The 15,583-nt window shown below is 35.0% G+C and overlaps 1 protein-coding gene across 1 annotated transcript; it reads right to left on the reverse strand.

Moving 5' to 3' along the window:
- On the reverse strand, positions 1 to 9,149 carry LOC127125767 (serine/threonine protein phosphatase 2A 57 kDa regulatory subunit B' beta isoform). Its single transcript, XM_051054591.1, has 2 exons — positions 7,674 to 9,149; positions 1 to 623 (listed from the first exon to the last, which is right to left on the reverse strand). The coding sequence occupies exons 1-2, from the start codon at positions 8,757 to 8,759 to the stop codon at positions 303 to 305; spliced, it is 1,407 nt and encodes a 468-aa protein (XP_050910548.1). The 5' UTR covers positions 8,760 to 9,149; the 3' UTR covers positions 1 to 302.
- Positions 9,150 to 15,583: the final 6,434 nt, after the last annotated feature.

Below are 15,583 nucleotides of genomic sequence, written 5' to 3' on the forward strand. Positions count from 1 at the left end.
TAGATGGTAAAGTTAACAAATTCCATATCTGTACGGAAAAAATACAAGAATTTTACAAAACATTCTTAATCTGCAGACATTGCTAATAACGTCCAATACATTTTTATCTTACATTAATCACTGCTTTCTTTAACTTTCTGATTATCCAACTGAGAAAATGGAGAGCAAAAATAAATTACAGGGGAGAAAGAAAGAAACCAATCAATAGTGGCACCAAAAAGGCAAGGAGAGTATATAAAATATAATCCTCCACCTATCCAATGAACAATCCCAGTTGGGGCAGTAAAGTAATTTCAAATTGGCTAAGCTGTGACCATATCCGGCCCATTCAGTGCGGCGGCATCTGCCAATCTCTTCCAATTCAATTCCCGCAGCTCTTCCACCTCTTTGGCTTTAGCCTCTTTCTCCAAATACTTCCTCTGGCACTCTTCAAACAAATCAGCATCCATTTCGAGGAACATTTTTCTAACATTCACCGTCAACCCGTTAACGGCCTGGTTCCAATGACTCTGGACATTTTTCTCCAATGCTTCGAATATAATGGGTAATACTACAGTCCTGTTTTGGGCTATTAAACCGACAATGTGCTCATTATTCCACAGAAAGAGGGCTCGTTCTGCAACCTGCATCGTAAAAGTGCCTAAGCATATAGACTTTTGAAAGGATAATTTAACTGGATACAATAAAATGTTGAGCAATCAGGATTCTCTATCCAATCCAGTATGCTAATTATCACCTGAGATATATATTTTAAAAAATATATATGTGTGGGGCTCTTCTAAGCCTGAGTTTACTATATGCAGGTCAACCTAGACCCGAACTCAAAAGCTAGGGAGCATGAAGATCTGCTCTGAATCTTGTGATCCTTAAGGTCACTCCCATGACCCTCAACCTAATCATTATAAGAAAGGGAATTGCTCCATTAAGAAAGAAGGATATCTACTAGCCTTCCTCAAAATGTCACTAATCATGCATTACGCCAACCTGATCTGGAATGGTTGCCATTTTATTACTACACAAGGAACCCAAGAGGTCGGTCCTAGTTTTAATTTTCTTGACTCTGGTTTAAGGGATCTGAATATCAGCCCAAAAGGACAAGGAGAGTAAAGATAATCACAGAATCAATTCAGATTTTTCAAACTAATAAAAACTAATAACCAGAAGGAAGTCCTCAATACTGTAATGATTAACAACAATTTAGACACAGCAAACGGGACTACAAAAAGCATCGCAATGAAAGAGTTAAAGCGAAAATCACCTTAAATATCACTAAGAAGAGAAACTCATATTGCACATTATTTTGGTTTCCATAAACTCTAGATGTTTGTGGTCATGACCCATTATTGACCAAGATCAGATTTGGTATAGCTAAAAAACAGAAGGAATTGAGTGATGCTAAACTCTAGGGCAATGAAACAGAAGAACTGATTCGCCCCTTCGTTCCTTGCTTCATTTTTACAAACATCGCCGAACTTTTGTGTCCATTGACTAAATAAGAACAGTGAATGGAAGTACATGCAAGTTTTGGATACTAAGAAATCCACTGCTATATTACTGTTCATATTGATTGCTGCCAAGTAGGGTTGTGCAAAATCCAGTTCTAAGATCTAAATCCATAACCGTATTCAAATTCATTTTAAAGTATCCGAATACAAGTAAATGATTATCAACCGGTCATTTCTCAAGTGGTTGGATAACCACCCATATTTTATTTTTGGATTTAATTATTATCAGATTTTTATCCACTTTTCCAAACACAGGTCGCAGGCAGAAGGACGCTTAATCATTAATGAAGTTAAAATAAATTTATATTTAACAAGCGAAATGGTCATAGTTTCAAATCTCTTATTTTCTTCTTTTTTTTAATAAAACGAATAGTATCTCTCTTCTACCTTCTGACAAAAAGGTTGTTTTTATACTTTAATACTGACTAACAGATTCCTTCCTGTCAATTGGTTTGATCATTAGATATTTTCTCAGTTGTATTTTTTAATTGTAGTTTTTAACATGAAAACAATTAAATTATATCTAATATTTTCTCTGGTTTGATCATTAGATACCTTACTTTAATATTTGTACATCTTGTACTTTGTTACTAGTTATAATATACTTTTCCCTTAGTTATTAGTTATAATATACTTTCCCTTAATAATCTTCAGAAATAATTTGTTTTTTAATGGAGAAATAACCGATTTTAAATATGAATTTCATAAATAACCACATTTAAAATCAAACTAAAAAACTAATTAGTTTTAAACCAGTTTTTTTATAAGTAACTATTTTAAAGAAAAAAATGGATCTGGTTATCAATCTAAATCCACATGAACAGCCCTACTGCCAAGCCGCGGTAACAATATGGCATTGAAACAAACTTCTCCCATGAGTTACAGGCACACTTAGCAGTCTAACAAAGAGTACCAATTCATTAAGCATAGTACAAGTCTAATCCTCTTTCCATTTTTTCAACTCAATTCCAAAGAGGTACAAAACAAAGGGATGGCGTGTTAGAGAGGTACAAAACAAAGGGATGGCATGTTAGACATGTAAAGAGACCCCTGAGATTTGACTATGTGTATCCTTTTTTTCTTTCATTTTTAGAATTTATAATTTAGGGTGTGTTTGGTCAGTTTTAATTTGGCTTCCTGTTTTTAAAACCTTTTAAAGCAGTGGCGAAAACACACACATCAATGAAGCATAGATACTTCAAAAATGGTGATGTACCCAATACCGGTAAGAGTCCACTACTTGTGCTACTCTCTTTTTATTTATTATGTAGTAAAACTTGTGATTTTCTCATGTTAATATTATAATATTATATTATTTATGCATTTCAATTTCTTTGTTTTGTAACTTATTTTGAACTTTTATTTTTATTTTGATGTTTTATGATTGGAACAATTTAGCTCTCCAATGTTAGATTATATAAAAGAGTTCATGTTTTTATTAACATATCCCCATACCAAGTTTTAGGGAGTCCGGGAGCGTCGGGTGCATCAGAAGTATCTTCTCTCATATATCCAACATGATTAGTCTTGATCCATACTAAGATCCAACTTCCGCTCCCCCACCGAGCATAATCATAGCATATCCACCCAAAACCTTAAGGCAATGGGTGTATAAGTCTTCTCTCTTATAAATTCAACATTTCCTTCATTTCTAATCGATATGGGACTTAATCACTCACACTTAAATCCAACACCAATCATTTGCAAGAAACCAAGAAACAGTTGAGGGCCAAATTAAAAGCATAACTTATTTGCATGTAAGCCAAAAACAACACCACCAACCAAGCATTTGTAAGAAACCAAGAAACAATAGTTTCAACCTTCAATGCAAAATAGAATGCAAACACATGGTTGAAAATTTATTACAATCAAAAGGACCTTATTGAGAACATGGTAAGTGAAGGATGAGATGAGTTGAAAGAAAGATCAACGACGCAATAGCATTCAAGGTCCTGATTTATTGGCTCAATTGCATATCCTCCTGATTCAAGAAATTAAGCATCTTCCCTCAGATTAGCAATATAAATTGCAGTGGGTCACTTATGATCCAAATCAAGGGTTGGTTTTGACAGTTCGGGACTCACATAGACACTAATAATTATTTGAAAAAATTAATGTCTCGGTGTTGGATATGCCTTATATCAGAGTTTTATTTGCTTCCCAAACTTGGAAGTTATACTTATAATAAATCACAGTATTAATTTGAAGGTAGGATTTTAGTCTCAGTAAATCCCATCATAAATTTTGACATATATCCTTTGTTCTAAAAAATAAACTGCAAATAGTGTGCTAAATTTCTTGTTATCAGCAAACTTAGAAGTATTTTAGGTTTTGGTGAAGAGTAAGACTTGGACCATCAAGAACATCTCTAGTTGACCAACAGCAAAAACCAACAGCCTTCATATCTCATATTAAAATTACTTAAACAGACTTAACCATTAGGCCTAGTAGTCAAACTACTCACCAGAATAGATTGACTAGATCATTTTCAGTGATTTCACTATTCAGAAAAACATGCTTCCCTCCAGACCAAAGAGTAGCTACTAGAGCTCTTTTGTTACAAAAAAGTGATTTTAGTATTTCATAATCTGGAGATTATGCTTTTGATATTTTTAAGAAAAGCTAAAGTAGAATTTTATTTGCTTCCCAAACTTGGAAGTTATATTAATTCACCGAAACAATTTGCAGATAGGTCTGAAATCTCAGTAAATCCCATCATTAACTTTTAGATATTTCCTTTGTCTAAAATAGTGTGTGCTAAATATCTTGCTCTAGTGCAGACCTTCAGCAACAAATGTAGAAGTATTTAAGGTTTTGGTGATGAAGAAGTGGGACTGGGACCATCAAGGACATCTCTTGTTGACTAACAGTCAACAACTTTCATCTATCGGATTAAAGTTATTTAAAAAGACTCAAACTATTAGGCCTGAAATTCTAGTGTATACCTTCAGCAGCAAATTTAGAAGTGTTTTAGGTTTTGGTGATGAAAGGAGTAGGACTGGGACCATCAAAAACATCTCTTGTTGACCAACAGCTTTCATCTATCGGATTAATATTATTTAAAAAGACTGAAACCATTGGGCATAAGTAGTCAAATTCCTAACCAGATAAGATTCACTAGATCGCTTTCGGTGATTTCACCATTCAGAAAGACATGCTTCACTCGAGACCAAAGAATAGCTACTAGAACCTGTTTGTTACTAATTATATAAAAAAAAGTGATTTATTATTCAATAATTTATTCAATAGCTACTAGACCAATGTTGTCAATGACAGATAGTGGATTGTTAAAATCCCGCTATGCAATAAAGACTATAGTGCCACTATAGCCGTTATTTGACAATAATTTATATTAAATTTTGCATCACGGAGCAATAGTGGTTTGTCCAAATTCTACTACCGCTATAGCGGTATAATGCCACTATAGCTATTTAACAATTCCGCTATGCAATAAAGACTATAGTGCCACTATAGCCGTTATTTGACAATAGTTTATACTAAATTTTTTATCACGGAGCAATAGTGGTTTGTCCAAATTCTACTACCGCTATAGCGGTATAATGCCACTATAGCTATTTAACAACACTGGTGGCAGTTTTGTAACTATATGTGAAAACAAAAAATCTGAAACCAAATAGGCCCTTAGCTTTTAATGATACAAATTTACTAAACCAACAATCTATAGATTCTTAAATATTGACGTGGGTTGTGAAGATTTTCCAGAAAATGAGTTCATTACGGTTTTCTCTCCCCTAGCCCATTAATCACATTACTTGAACTTGACTGGCACATTGCAAATGTTAATTTTAAAGTATATGAAAATCCGTTCAATTTCTTATATCACCATGAGCATTGGACAAGATTTTATAAACCACAAGGTAAGAGCAGTTAACCCACAACAATAGTCAGTCATGCTAAAACCAAATTCAGTTTCAGGTTTACTGCCATTAAAATAGCATGCACCTCACCAAAAAAAGTAAATAACCATAGTGTTAATATTAAGAAAGAAATTAACCTATAGCTCAAAGACATCTTTAGATAGTGCAAAAGCCAAATGAAAAACTTTACTATTATTACAGTTACTAAAAATCAGAGTTATTAATAGTGGACTTCAGTGGCGCTATCCCGGGATTTCTTCCCGGAGCGGCACCTCCCCGCCACTTTAGAGCAGCGCGCATCTCAGTTTGAGATTGCGGCTGCGATTCATGCGATAGCGGCTCGCGGGAGCGGTTTGCTTCCCGCCCTGGAGCGGGTTTGACCCGTTTTTTATTAGGGTGAGCAAAAAGACGGTTTTACCCTTAAACTAATGACGTTGGAATGGCTTTTCTGAAGACGTGTCTCTCTCTTCTCTTCTCACTTCTTCAATTCGCTTGTTTGGCTTGCCCTAGTGGCACTCATTGACCTCTTTCTCCTTCCTCCTTCCTTCGCTCAGCCTCTTTCCTCCTCCCAGGTTAGTCTTCTTCTTCCTTCTTCCTTCTTCCTTCTTCCTTCTGTTTCTTCTTTTCTATTCTTCTCCTCTTATTATTATTCTCCGTTTTCATAATATATTAATGTTTTAAACTGTTTTTTTCTTTTTTTACTCTCTATTCTTCTTCTCTTACTCTACTCTGTTTAAACACATGTTTTCCTTTCCTTTATTTTTTATTTTTCAAATTCTATTTTAAAAATATCAATGTTTTAAACTGTATTTTATTGTACTTTGATATTTGATTTTATAAATCTTTTATGGGTGTTGTGTTATTAAAGTATTAATTTTAATCTGTGTATCAAAAAAATAGTCAAATAGCAGCTATCCCGCTATCCGCTATCCTGCTACCCCGTTTTTGGGGTCGGCCGCTCCGCTCCGCTATCCGGAATTAAAATAACATTTACAATACAAATACTTACATAAACATGGAATCTTTTTTAAGCAAGGGTAGTAGACCATTTAATAGAGTCTCAATGTAGAGAATCTTAAGTTATTTATTACGATCTTTATTACGATCCCACGATTTACGATTTTTCTATACTCAAACGATCTTAGGTGGGATCCCGAGTTTGATAACCATGATAGAGATTATATACATAAGCAAATTTCATAAAGTAAATTGTCAAAAAATAGATATCAATTGAGTTTTAGTTCTGCTTAACTATGGCAGTTCAACACTATTTGAGAAGAAAAATAAAAATTAATAGATAAAACAACCCCTCTAAGAGACAAATGTATGTGATATGAAATTGTGAATAACTATTTTTGCATTTCGGTATGTTAGGATTCAAAATAACTATGAGAAAACATATTACCGCTCTAGTTGGAGTGGCGGAAGTGGAGGAGGGTTTTCCAGGACAGAATGTTGAGTGGTTAAGAATCATCACGAGAATAAAGTCAGTGTGGCATAGATGAGGATGTTGTGTTGTATGTGTGGTAAGACTAGACAGAATAAGATTAGAAATGACAATATTAAAGAGACGGTAGGGAGGGGTAGCACCTATAGTAAAAAAGATGGTGGAAAATAGACTTAGGTGATTTGAGCTTGTAGAGAGAAGAAGACCAATAGATTTTGTGGTAAGAAGAGTAGATTAGATGGAGAGGAGCCAAAGAGTTAGAGGTAGAGGAAGACCTAAAAAAATTATAAGAGAAGTTATTAAGAAAGATCTAGAGATTATCGATTTAGAGATAAGCATGGGCCTGGATAGAACATTATGACAGAAGTTAATCTGTGTAGCCAATCCAATTAGTGGGATAAAACTTGGTTGTTGTTGTATAATATATCTTCTCGTATTAATCGATAACGATAAAACATAGTTATTTTTGTTTTTTCTCCATCCACAAACACATCATCATTAAGGAGCAAAACTATAACTGAACTATCCACAAAACTAAAAAAAATCTAGGTAACCCAGTTTGGTACTAAAACATACTACAACAACAGTTTGGGACTTGAAGGAATCATCAGCTGAAGTTTACTAACTAAACAACCAAACCTTATATTAACGTTAGGTTATTAAAATAATACCATTTAAGGGCCTAGTATAGATCTAGCATACCAAGAAAGTAACAGTTCAACAAGAAGAATTGCAAATTTATAACCCTGATTATCCAAAGAAAAAGGAAAATAGTAATTAAAAGAAAAAAGCTTGGATTAATCCTACTCAACCAACATCATAAAAAACCAAATTCTGACAAACCTGAAAATGCGGACTATTGAGACAGCGTGCAATCTGTCTAAAAAGAAGAACCATGCAGCGTTGGAATTCTGCGGCTTGTGTAGCCTCCAGCACCTCCTCCAGTTCCCCGAGAAATAGAACTTCCTTCTGGCAATTGGTGACTGGCCAGTACTTCAACAAACCCCTAATAACAGTATCCGCTAGCTTAAAATCCTTCTCAACAAACTGAGAAATGCAGTACGACAACTGCTGATGGTACACAGCTACGGGTTTAGGTTTATGCAAAGGCAACAACGCCCTCACAAGAAACAATTTATGCTCCTCCTTCATGGGCAAAGCAAACCCATTAATGATGCTCCCAAGAATCTCAAGAAGCTCCATAATCCCACTATGTCTCTCAGTCTCATATATAAACCGGTAAAATATGTTGTTAATAGCCTTCCTAATATAGGGTCTATGAACCATAAATTTTCCATACACACGATGCAAGATAGTTTTCACATACTCACGTTCTCTAGGATCCTCAGAATCAAACAAATCAAGCAATTTAAGCACAAATGAATGATCAATGTAACGTTTAGCTACCTTAGTATCAGTATCAGACGAAACCACGTATCTAAGGAGAAGCTCATAAACGAGCTGCAAATGAGGCCACGCCGGTTCCAAACAAGGCTCCTCCTCTTCCGGATCGGTAGCATCCTGTCCCGTGTTCTCGTGGAATGCCGGTGGGAGACACCGGAAAATATTCACCGACACCATTTTAATCATCTCTTCTTGACAAATCTCCGTTATCTTACTCGAACTAGATTGAATAAATTCAACCAATTCCATCAAAGTCTGTCTCTTAATTTCCTTCTCCCGAACTGATTTCATCGTGTCGGTGAAATCCAACGTGTGGCAACAAATCTGAAGCTTCCGGAGAAACAAATTCTGCCTCTCAGAAACCGGTACATCACGGAACAACGGAAGCGGTTCGATTTTTCCAGACGGCGGAGGTACGACCACAACCGCTGATTGATTGACGTCGTTCGCCGGAGGACCGTATCCATCGTTAGAATCCGATTTGGAGGGCTTCTTTTGCCCTCCCTTCATCATTCTCTTGAACATTTTTTCGCAAACCCTAACCTAACCCTAAGCTAACAATTTCAGAAGTGATTGTTGAAGATGAAAGCTACGACGTCGTAGAGTGTTCCTCTGCCACGATTTTCGCATCACAGCTTAAACGACGGTGGATCTGAGGTGATTGGATGGTCACCGAGGGTTGGAGTGGTGGTCAATGATCGGAGGTGGATTGCCGGAGATGTGTTCCGGCGATCAAATGATTGGTAAATACATAGAGAGCGTGTGTTTGGGTTTGAGTTGCGATAGTTTTAAGTTGTTTTTTTGGAGTAAAATTGAGGAGATTATTATAGAGATGCATATTGCATATTGGTGTAAAGGATATCAATGGATAATGCATTACAAAATTACAATTACGAACAACGAATTTCAACTTCAATTTCTTTGCTATACTATTTTGACAAATCATTGGAATATATTTATTTTTTAAACATACTCACTCTCTTTTTGTTACTTGAAATTTATATCACATGTTAAATTTCAAGAAATGTTTTCTAGACATATATTTGAGGTAAATATCATCTATTTATATGGGTTTTAATTGATAAGTTCTTAAATGATCATTAATTTTAGTTGATATAAGTATCTTTAGATATTATATATTTAATATTTAATTTATTTTAAAATAAACTATTTAAAATTTATGGAGATTTGTAAAGAAGCGACGATTAAAATGGGGAAATTTTACCTCATACCCCAACAATTATACTCATACTCCTATAATAAGTTTTTTTTGACCAAAATGCCCTCGTATAAATAGGGTATATTTTGTAAAAAAATTAAATTTTATTTCATTTTCACTTCAAGACTTCCGGATCATCCTTTTTACTATTGTAAACTGGAACACTAAGAGTAAGTCTTCCGCTTCACAAACATACCGGAACACTTTCCAAAAGACTTCCGGTTCGTTGCAAATTTTAGGCGTTGAACCGGAACTCTTTAATAAAAACTTTCAGTTTGGAAGAGTGGTTACCGGAACTCTTCGTAAAAGACTTCCGGTTTTCATTCAATTAATCGGAAGTCTTATGGAAAGTGTTCCAAAAGTCAAACTCAATTTTCATCACACCGAAACTTTTTTTAGAAGTGTTCTGGTGCGTAATTTTTTTTTTAATTTTCTTTTATACTTGTTTTTTATAGTGCTTCGAAGACGAGGTGTCGACGGTAGGATTCCAGACCGTAGTTTAGGACGGGGCACATCTACATCTGCAGCAGAGCCGACTGGCTATTTATGAGGGTCGTACGATATGTCTCTTTTGGTAAAGTATGAGCATCATGTTGCTCGCCATTTATGGTTTTGTGAGGTAAATAAACGACGTATATTTGAAATTGAATAATATTTGAATATTTTATATTATGTTTTATAATATGTGTTTTAATTGTTTTCAAGAAAGAGGTCCGAAGAAAGAGTTGAAGGTTGCTGGACACGGACTTAAACTGACATTGAGGGTTCCACTAGCTCTTCCACGACAGGTGGAGAGTTGGATATCTAGGTCTGGGTTATCTTCACTTCAGAGAACTAGTTTGAACAAGATTGACACAAATCTGGTATCCGCATTTGGGGAAAGATGGCATCTAGAGACATCTTCATTTCACATGTCGTTTGGTGAGATGAGCATTATTTTGGATAATCTCTCTTGTCTGCTTCACTTGCCCATCAGGGGTGTGTTCTGGAGTCCTCAAGATGTCATTGAAGAGGTTGTTGTTGAACTTGCTGTTGACTACTTCCTTCGTTCCTTTTTAAGTGTCATTTTTTTACTTTTTACACATATCAAGAAAATTAATCATTATTGTTACTTTTTCAGCAATAATTCTCCTTTTACCCATAATACCCTTAATTATTTATTACATTCATTTTACTTTTTCTCTATATATAATAATTACTTATGGGTAATTTTGACAAAATATAACTAATATTACCTTGAACTTTGTAAATGGCACTTAAAAAGGAACAATTTTTTTACAAAAAAGAGACACTTAAGAAGGAACGGATTTAGTACTTAGGAGTGTCACATAGTGAGACACAAACACATGTTCGTGGCTGCAGGGGTTCTTATTATAAATTGGAGTGGTTATACAATTTATTCGTACAGCATAGAGTTGCTTCTAGCTGGGCATATGCGACTAGAGCATATTTGTTGATGTTGGTGGGTCCCACAATTTTTGCCAACAAGATCTTTATACTTGTCGAGACACGATATCTCTTACTGTTTATGGACTTAGATAGATGTTCAGGATATAGTTGGGGAGCAGCTGCATTGGTTACCCTATACAAATACCTTAGAGATGCGTCCATGTTCAGTTGCAAGCAGCTCGGTGGATATCCTACTCTCCTACAGGTATATAATTTAATTTTGTTTATTAAATGTTGGATTCATTTTATAAAGTATGTTAATTTAATTTATTTTGTTTATTATGTTTTTATATTGTAACAGTGTTGAATTCACGAGTACTTTCCAACTGTTGGAAAAAGGAGAGAATTGGAAACCAGTTGATAATTGTGGTCTTCCTCGAGCGATGAGATGGTCCTATAGGCAAGGAGTCCTGAAGATGGATGATTTACGACCTATTTTGGATGAGCTGACACCTGTCGGCGTCATATGTCGTCCATTTGAGGATCATAGAGATGGCTCTTGTTTAATGAGTTATGTCTGTACAGGTGGTGTTTGAAGTGGGGTGACACAGTTGTTCCATACTTGCCTGACAGATGTATACGTCAGTTCGGGTACAAGCAGTATGTTCCATCCCCATCTCTTGATTGTATGATGGTTAATGATATTGATGTTGATTGGATTGGTTACCATCAAAGAGTTCTTGTTATGATTCGTCCAACAATACTGGCCACCACTCCATCTGATATAGAAGATGGATACTTGGAGTGGTATTATTGTGTTTCGCATCCTTGTTTGATCTCGCCCCATCGTGATGAACCAAGAGAGGTGCTAGTTCCTGTTTACGACGCAAGACCATCTGATCCTAATTGGGCTCGTATATCTACATTGATTCATCGTTATCTGAGACAAGTTAATGCCGAAGAGGAAGATCCGCAGTTTGCTGATTTATTTGAAGCTTTGCATATTTCTCTTTCACATTGATTTATGTATTAACTTTTAGAACTAAATGTAATAAAATAGACATAATATAATATTCATGTTTTGATTACATATTTATGCTAATATAGGTGTAAGTAATTGCCAATGTTGTAGACGTCCTGCAAATCCTAACATCCAAGACGTTGCGGCCAGACAACGAAACTTCTTCCAATCTAATGTGACTGGTGGCAACGGAAACCCCTATTTCATGTTTACCTGATAATAATAATTAAAACATATATTTAATAAAGTGAAATAAGTAAAATAATTAAAACAGTAAGTCTTATAAAATAAAATACGTACCTGAACCCAATGATTTTGGTTAACAAAATCAATGCATGAATGGAGACATTTGGTGAATGTGAACTTGTCATAGGAAAGAAAGTCATGCACGGATTGCCTAAACAGACAAGTACAACATTATAACGATTTGCTATCAAGTGACCCATATCTGGTAGAGTCAACCATTTTTGTGGTGGTTGTGAACCAAAGAATTCTATCTTTAAAGATTCTCTCACTTCTGCCAACCGATTACAAAATAACTTGTCATACAAAGTTGACCTTTCCTTGTCTATTATTTCCAACTCCAAGTCTCGGCGAACCATTGACCAACCATCCTCACCATATCCATGCAATGATGCAATGACTCTAAATCCACAATTACCATCTGATACAACATTAACTACATCTTCAATGTATGACCTAATATGATTAGGAAATTGAAGAGTGAAATATTTCTTTGATTGTGGTTGCTTCTTTGATAATTTTAACTTCTTCGAAGTCTGTGATGGTTGAGATTGCCTTTGTGAAGATTGAGATGCCTTATCAACATACTCATAATATGAAAGGGTCCCTATAAACACCATATCCTGCTGGTTTTTTTTCCTTTTTTCTTCACTCCTCCTCTGGTTTTTAATTTCTCGGGTGGTGGATACAATGAAGTCATTGTGGGGTATGCAAGTTCACAAACCCTACTCTTTAATGCCTTTTTCCCAACAACATCTAATGACCTAAACCGTTTCCATAATTCATCTATTGCAAAAGTCATATCCACCTCTGATCCATCATCTGCACCTACCTCTAACTCAACTTCCATAGTTAGTTTCCTCCGATGAACATGAACAACATCTATGGGTATCAGTATACCACCTAGTGCGTATCTTCCTAACTCACAAGCACAAGGTAACCCATAAGATGTTCTAAGAGTACAACCACATATTTTCCTGTTAGTTCCAACATAATCAACTCTCAATAACTCTTCAGCAATACGTCTCAAAGCAGCTTGAGACACTGAACCACGCAAATTACCATAAAATGGACTTATGTGCGCGTGCTCGACTTCGTAAAAACTTTTTTTAAAAGAAGCTCTAATGTTTCCCAGTTGTAACCTCAAGTTGTTATTCATAGCTTCCCAACATTTGAGCATGTCACCTATATTGTTTCCTAACATCTGCTTTAACTTCCAATGAGCAGATTCAACCCTAAAAATAACATATTGAAAATATTAAAAATATCACATATATAAAAAAATACATAGTAAAAAATATAACACATACCGATTAGTCATCGTGTTACCCAAATGTAGCACTCGATTAATCCATGCTCCAACAAATCTCTGTCTATGTGGAGTCAACCATGTGTCTTTCACATAATTAATAAATCCACTATAATCAACACATGTATGCTCAAGTTTATGCAACCATTGGCCATACTCAACCTCGTCACTAGCCCAAACAACTTCCATCCACAATGTGTATATCGTCTTTTGCATGTCATTCACCACATATTGTTTGCATTCTTCACCAATGTTTTTGTTAATGTGAAATCTACGTAGTAAATTAATCGACCTGGGAAATACAATTTCAATTGCTTTCATCAAAGCAAGATCTCTATCTGTCAAAATCACTTGTGGACACAAATCTTTCTTCACAAGTAATTCTTTAAGTTTCTCTAATACCCATAAAAAATTCTCTGTCTGCTCAAACTCCATATACGCAAATGCGACAGCAAAAGTCAACTCGGTTGATGTCATGCCAACAATTTGAAACAAAGGTTGTCTATATTTGTTTGTCTTGTATGTGCTATCCATAACTAACACAATAGAAAAAATATTCAACAACTTAACTGAATCAGGATAGGCCCAAAATATCTCTCTCACAGCTTCCGAGTCATCCATTTTTCTACTCCAATACACATAGCTTGCATCCTCAATAAGCTTAAACAAATGTTGTATCTCACTTCTAGGACCTTTTATCTCTTTTTCTATCATACTCTTATGCTTGTATATTTGCGTAATCCGAGTGACATTCTCTGGATCTCGGTCTTGCAAGGAAAGCAATATGTGTCTAGGTGGTACATGTCTCTTTGTTAAATCAGCGACATGTTGCTTCTCATCTGTGGTCAACCTACCAATAAAGGAATGACCTTCTAATCTATCAGGTAAACCATGATTATGGACCCCATATTTTACATCAATCTTCCAACCAGACCCATCTTTCGTCGGAGTCGACCTGATTTTAAATGGGCATCCACATTTCTTGGACGCACTTTGGGTTCCACTATCAGTATTCTTGTGTTTCTCACCTTTATCACAACCAAATATTAATTTGTTACTTCTCCCTCTCTTTCCTATTTCAGTATCTGAACGAGTGATAATAACGGTTACTTTATTATCGATTCCAACCTCTTTAATCCATCTGATCACATACCAAATCTTTGAGTGGTTAAAAACGCATCAGAATTATCTACACATATTTGGGGAAGATTTTCCATACCTGCACAATAAAAAAAAGTAAAAAATAAAATAAAAATGCAAACGGGAAGTCTTCGACGAAGAGTTCCGGATCATAGAAATAGAACACCGGAAGTCTTTAGAAAAGACTTTCGGTGTATGTTACTTTGTTCATCGGAACACATTTGATAAGTGTTTCGAAAAAAAATTCAAAAAGAACCAGAACTCTTCAAGTAACTCTTCGAGTATATGTTTTGCAGTGTTCCGAATGTCTTTCATGAAGTCTTCCAGTTTGAAAAAATATATACCAAATGTCTTTTTCAATGAGTTCCAGTACGAGGGTGGATAGTGTAATTTTCGAAAGTCTCAATTGAATGGTTAAAAATGAAATGGTAAATTGGTTAAAAATAATTAAGGGTAAAATTGGTATTTTAAAAAAAATGTAGGGGTATTGGTATAAGTGTAGGGGTATGAAGTAAAATTTCCTCAAAATGGATGTCCTAAAATTGAAATGGAGGGAACACTTATCTATTATTTATATAAATAATCGTCTTTGATAATATATTTTACACATTGTAATGATATGACTCTTTTATCTCTAAAATAACACACTTTGTAAATAATTTTATGCATATAATCATTCAACCAATCAATTTTAATTTTCTTTATTTTTTTATGCATTTAGTAGGATATTAGTTTAACATTTTATGTTAATACTCCGATCTCTTTAAAATAGTTAAGGAACTTATAGTTAAGAGACAGAGTTTCTTTCTCAACATAATTACTTGAGGAAAAAATTAATCATTATTATGGGTTATTAGTTAGTTTTCGACTAAACTTTCACAATTCGACAATAAATTTGGCCTTTCTTGTGGAGCACTACGTCCAATGTCACTAAATTTCCAAACATTGGGCCACGACTATTGGCATAAGCATGTGCGATATGAAAAAAACATCAATAGTATGGATCAACCATCACTACCATCCAAAAG

This window comes from Lathyrus oleraceus, chromosome 3, assembly GCF_024323335.1.
Source record: "Lathyrus oleraceus cultivar Zhongwan6 chromosome 3, CAAS_Psat_ZW6_1.0, whole genome shotgun sequence".
Taxonomy (NCBI): Eukaryota; Viridiplantae; Streptophyta; class Magnoliopsida; order Fabales; family Fabaceae; genus Lathyrus; species Lathyrus oleraceus.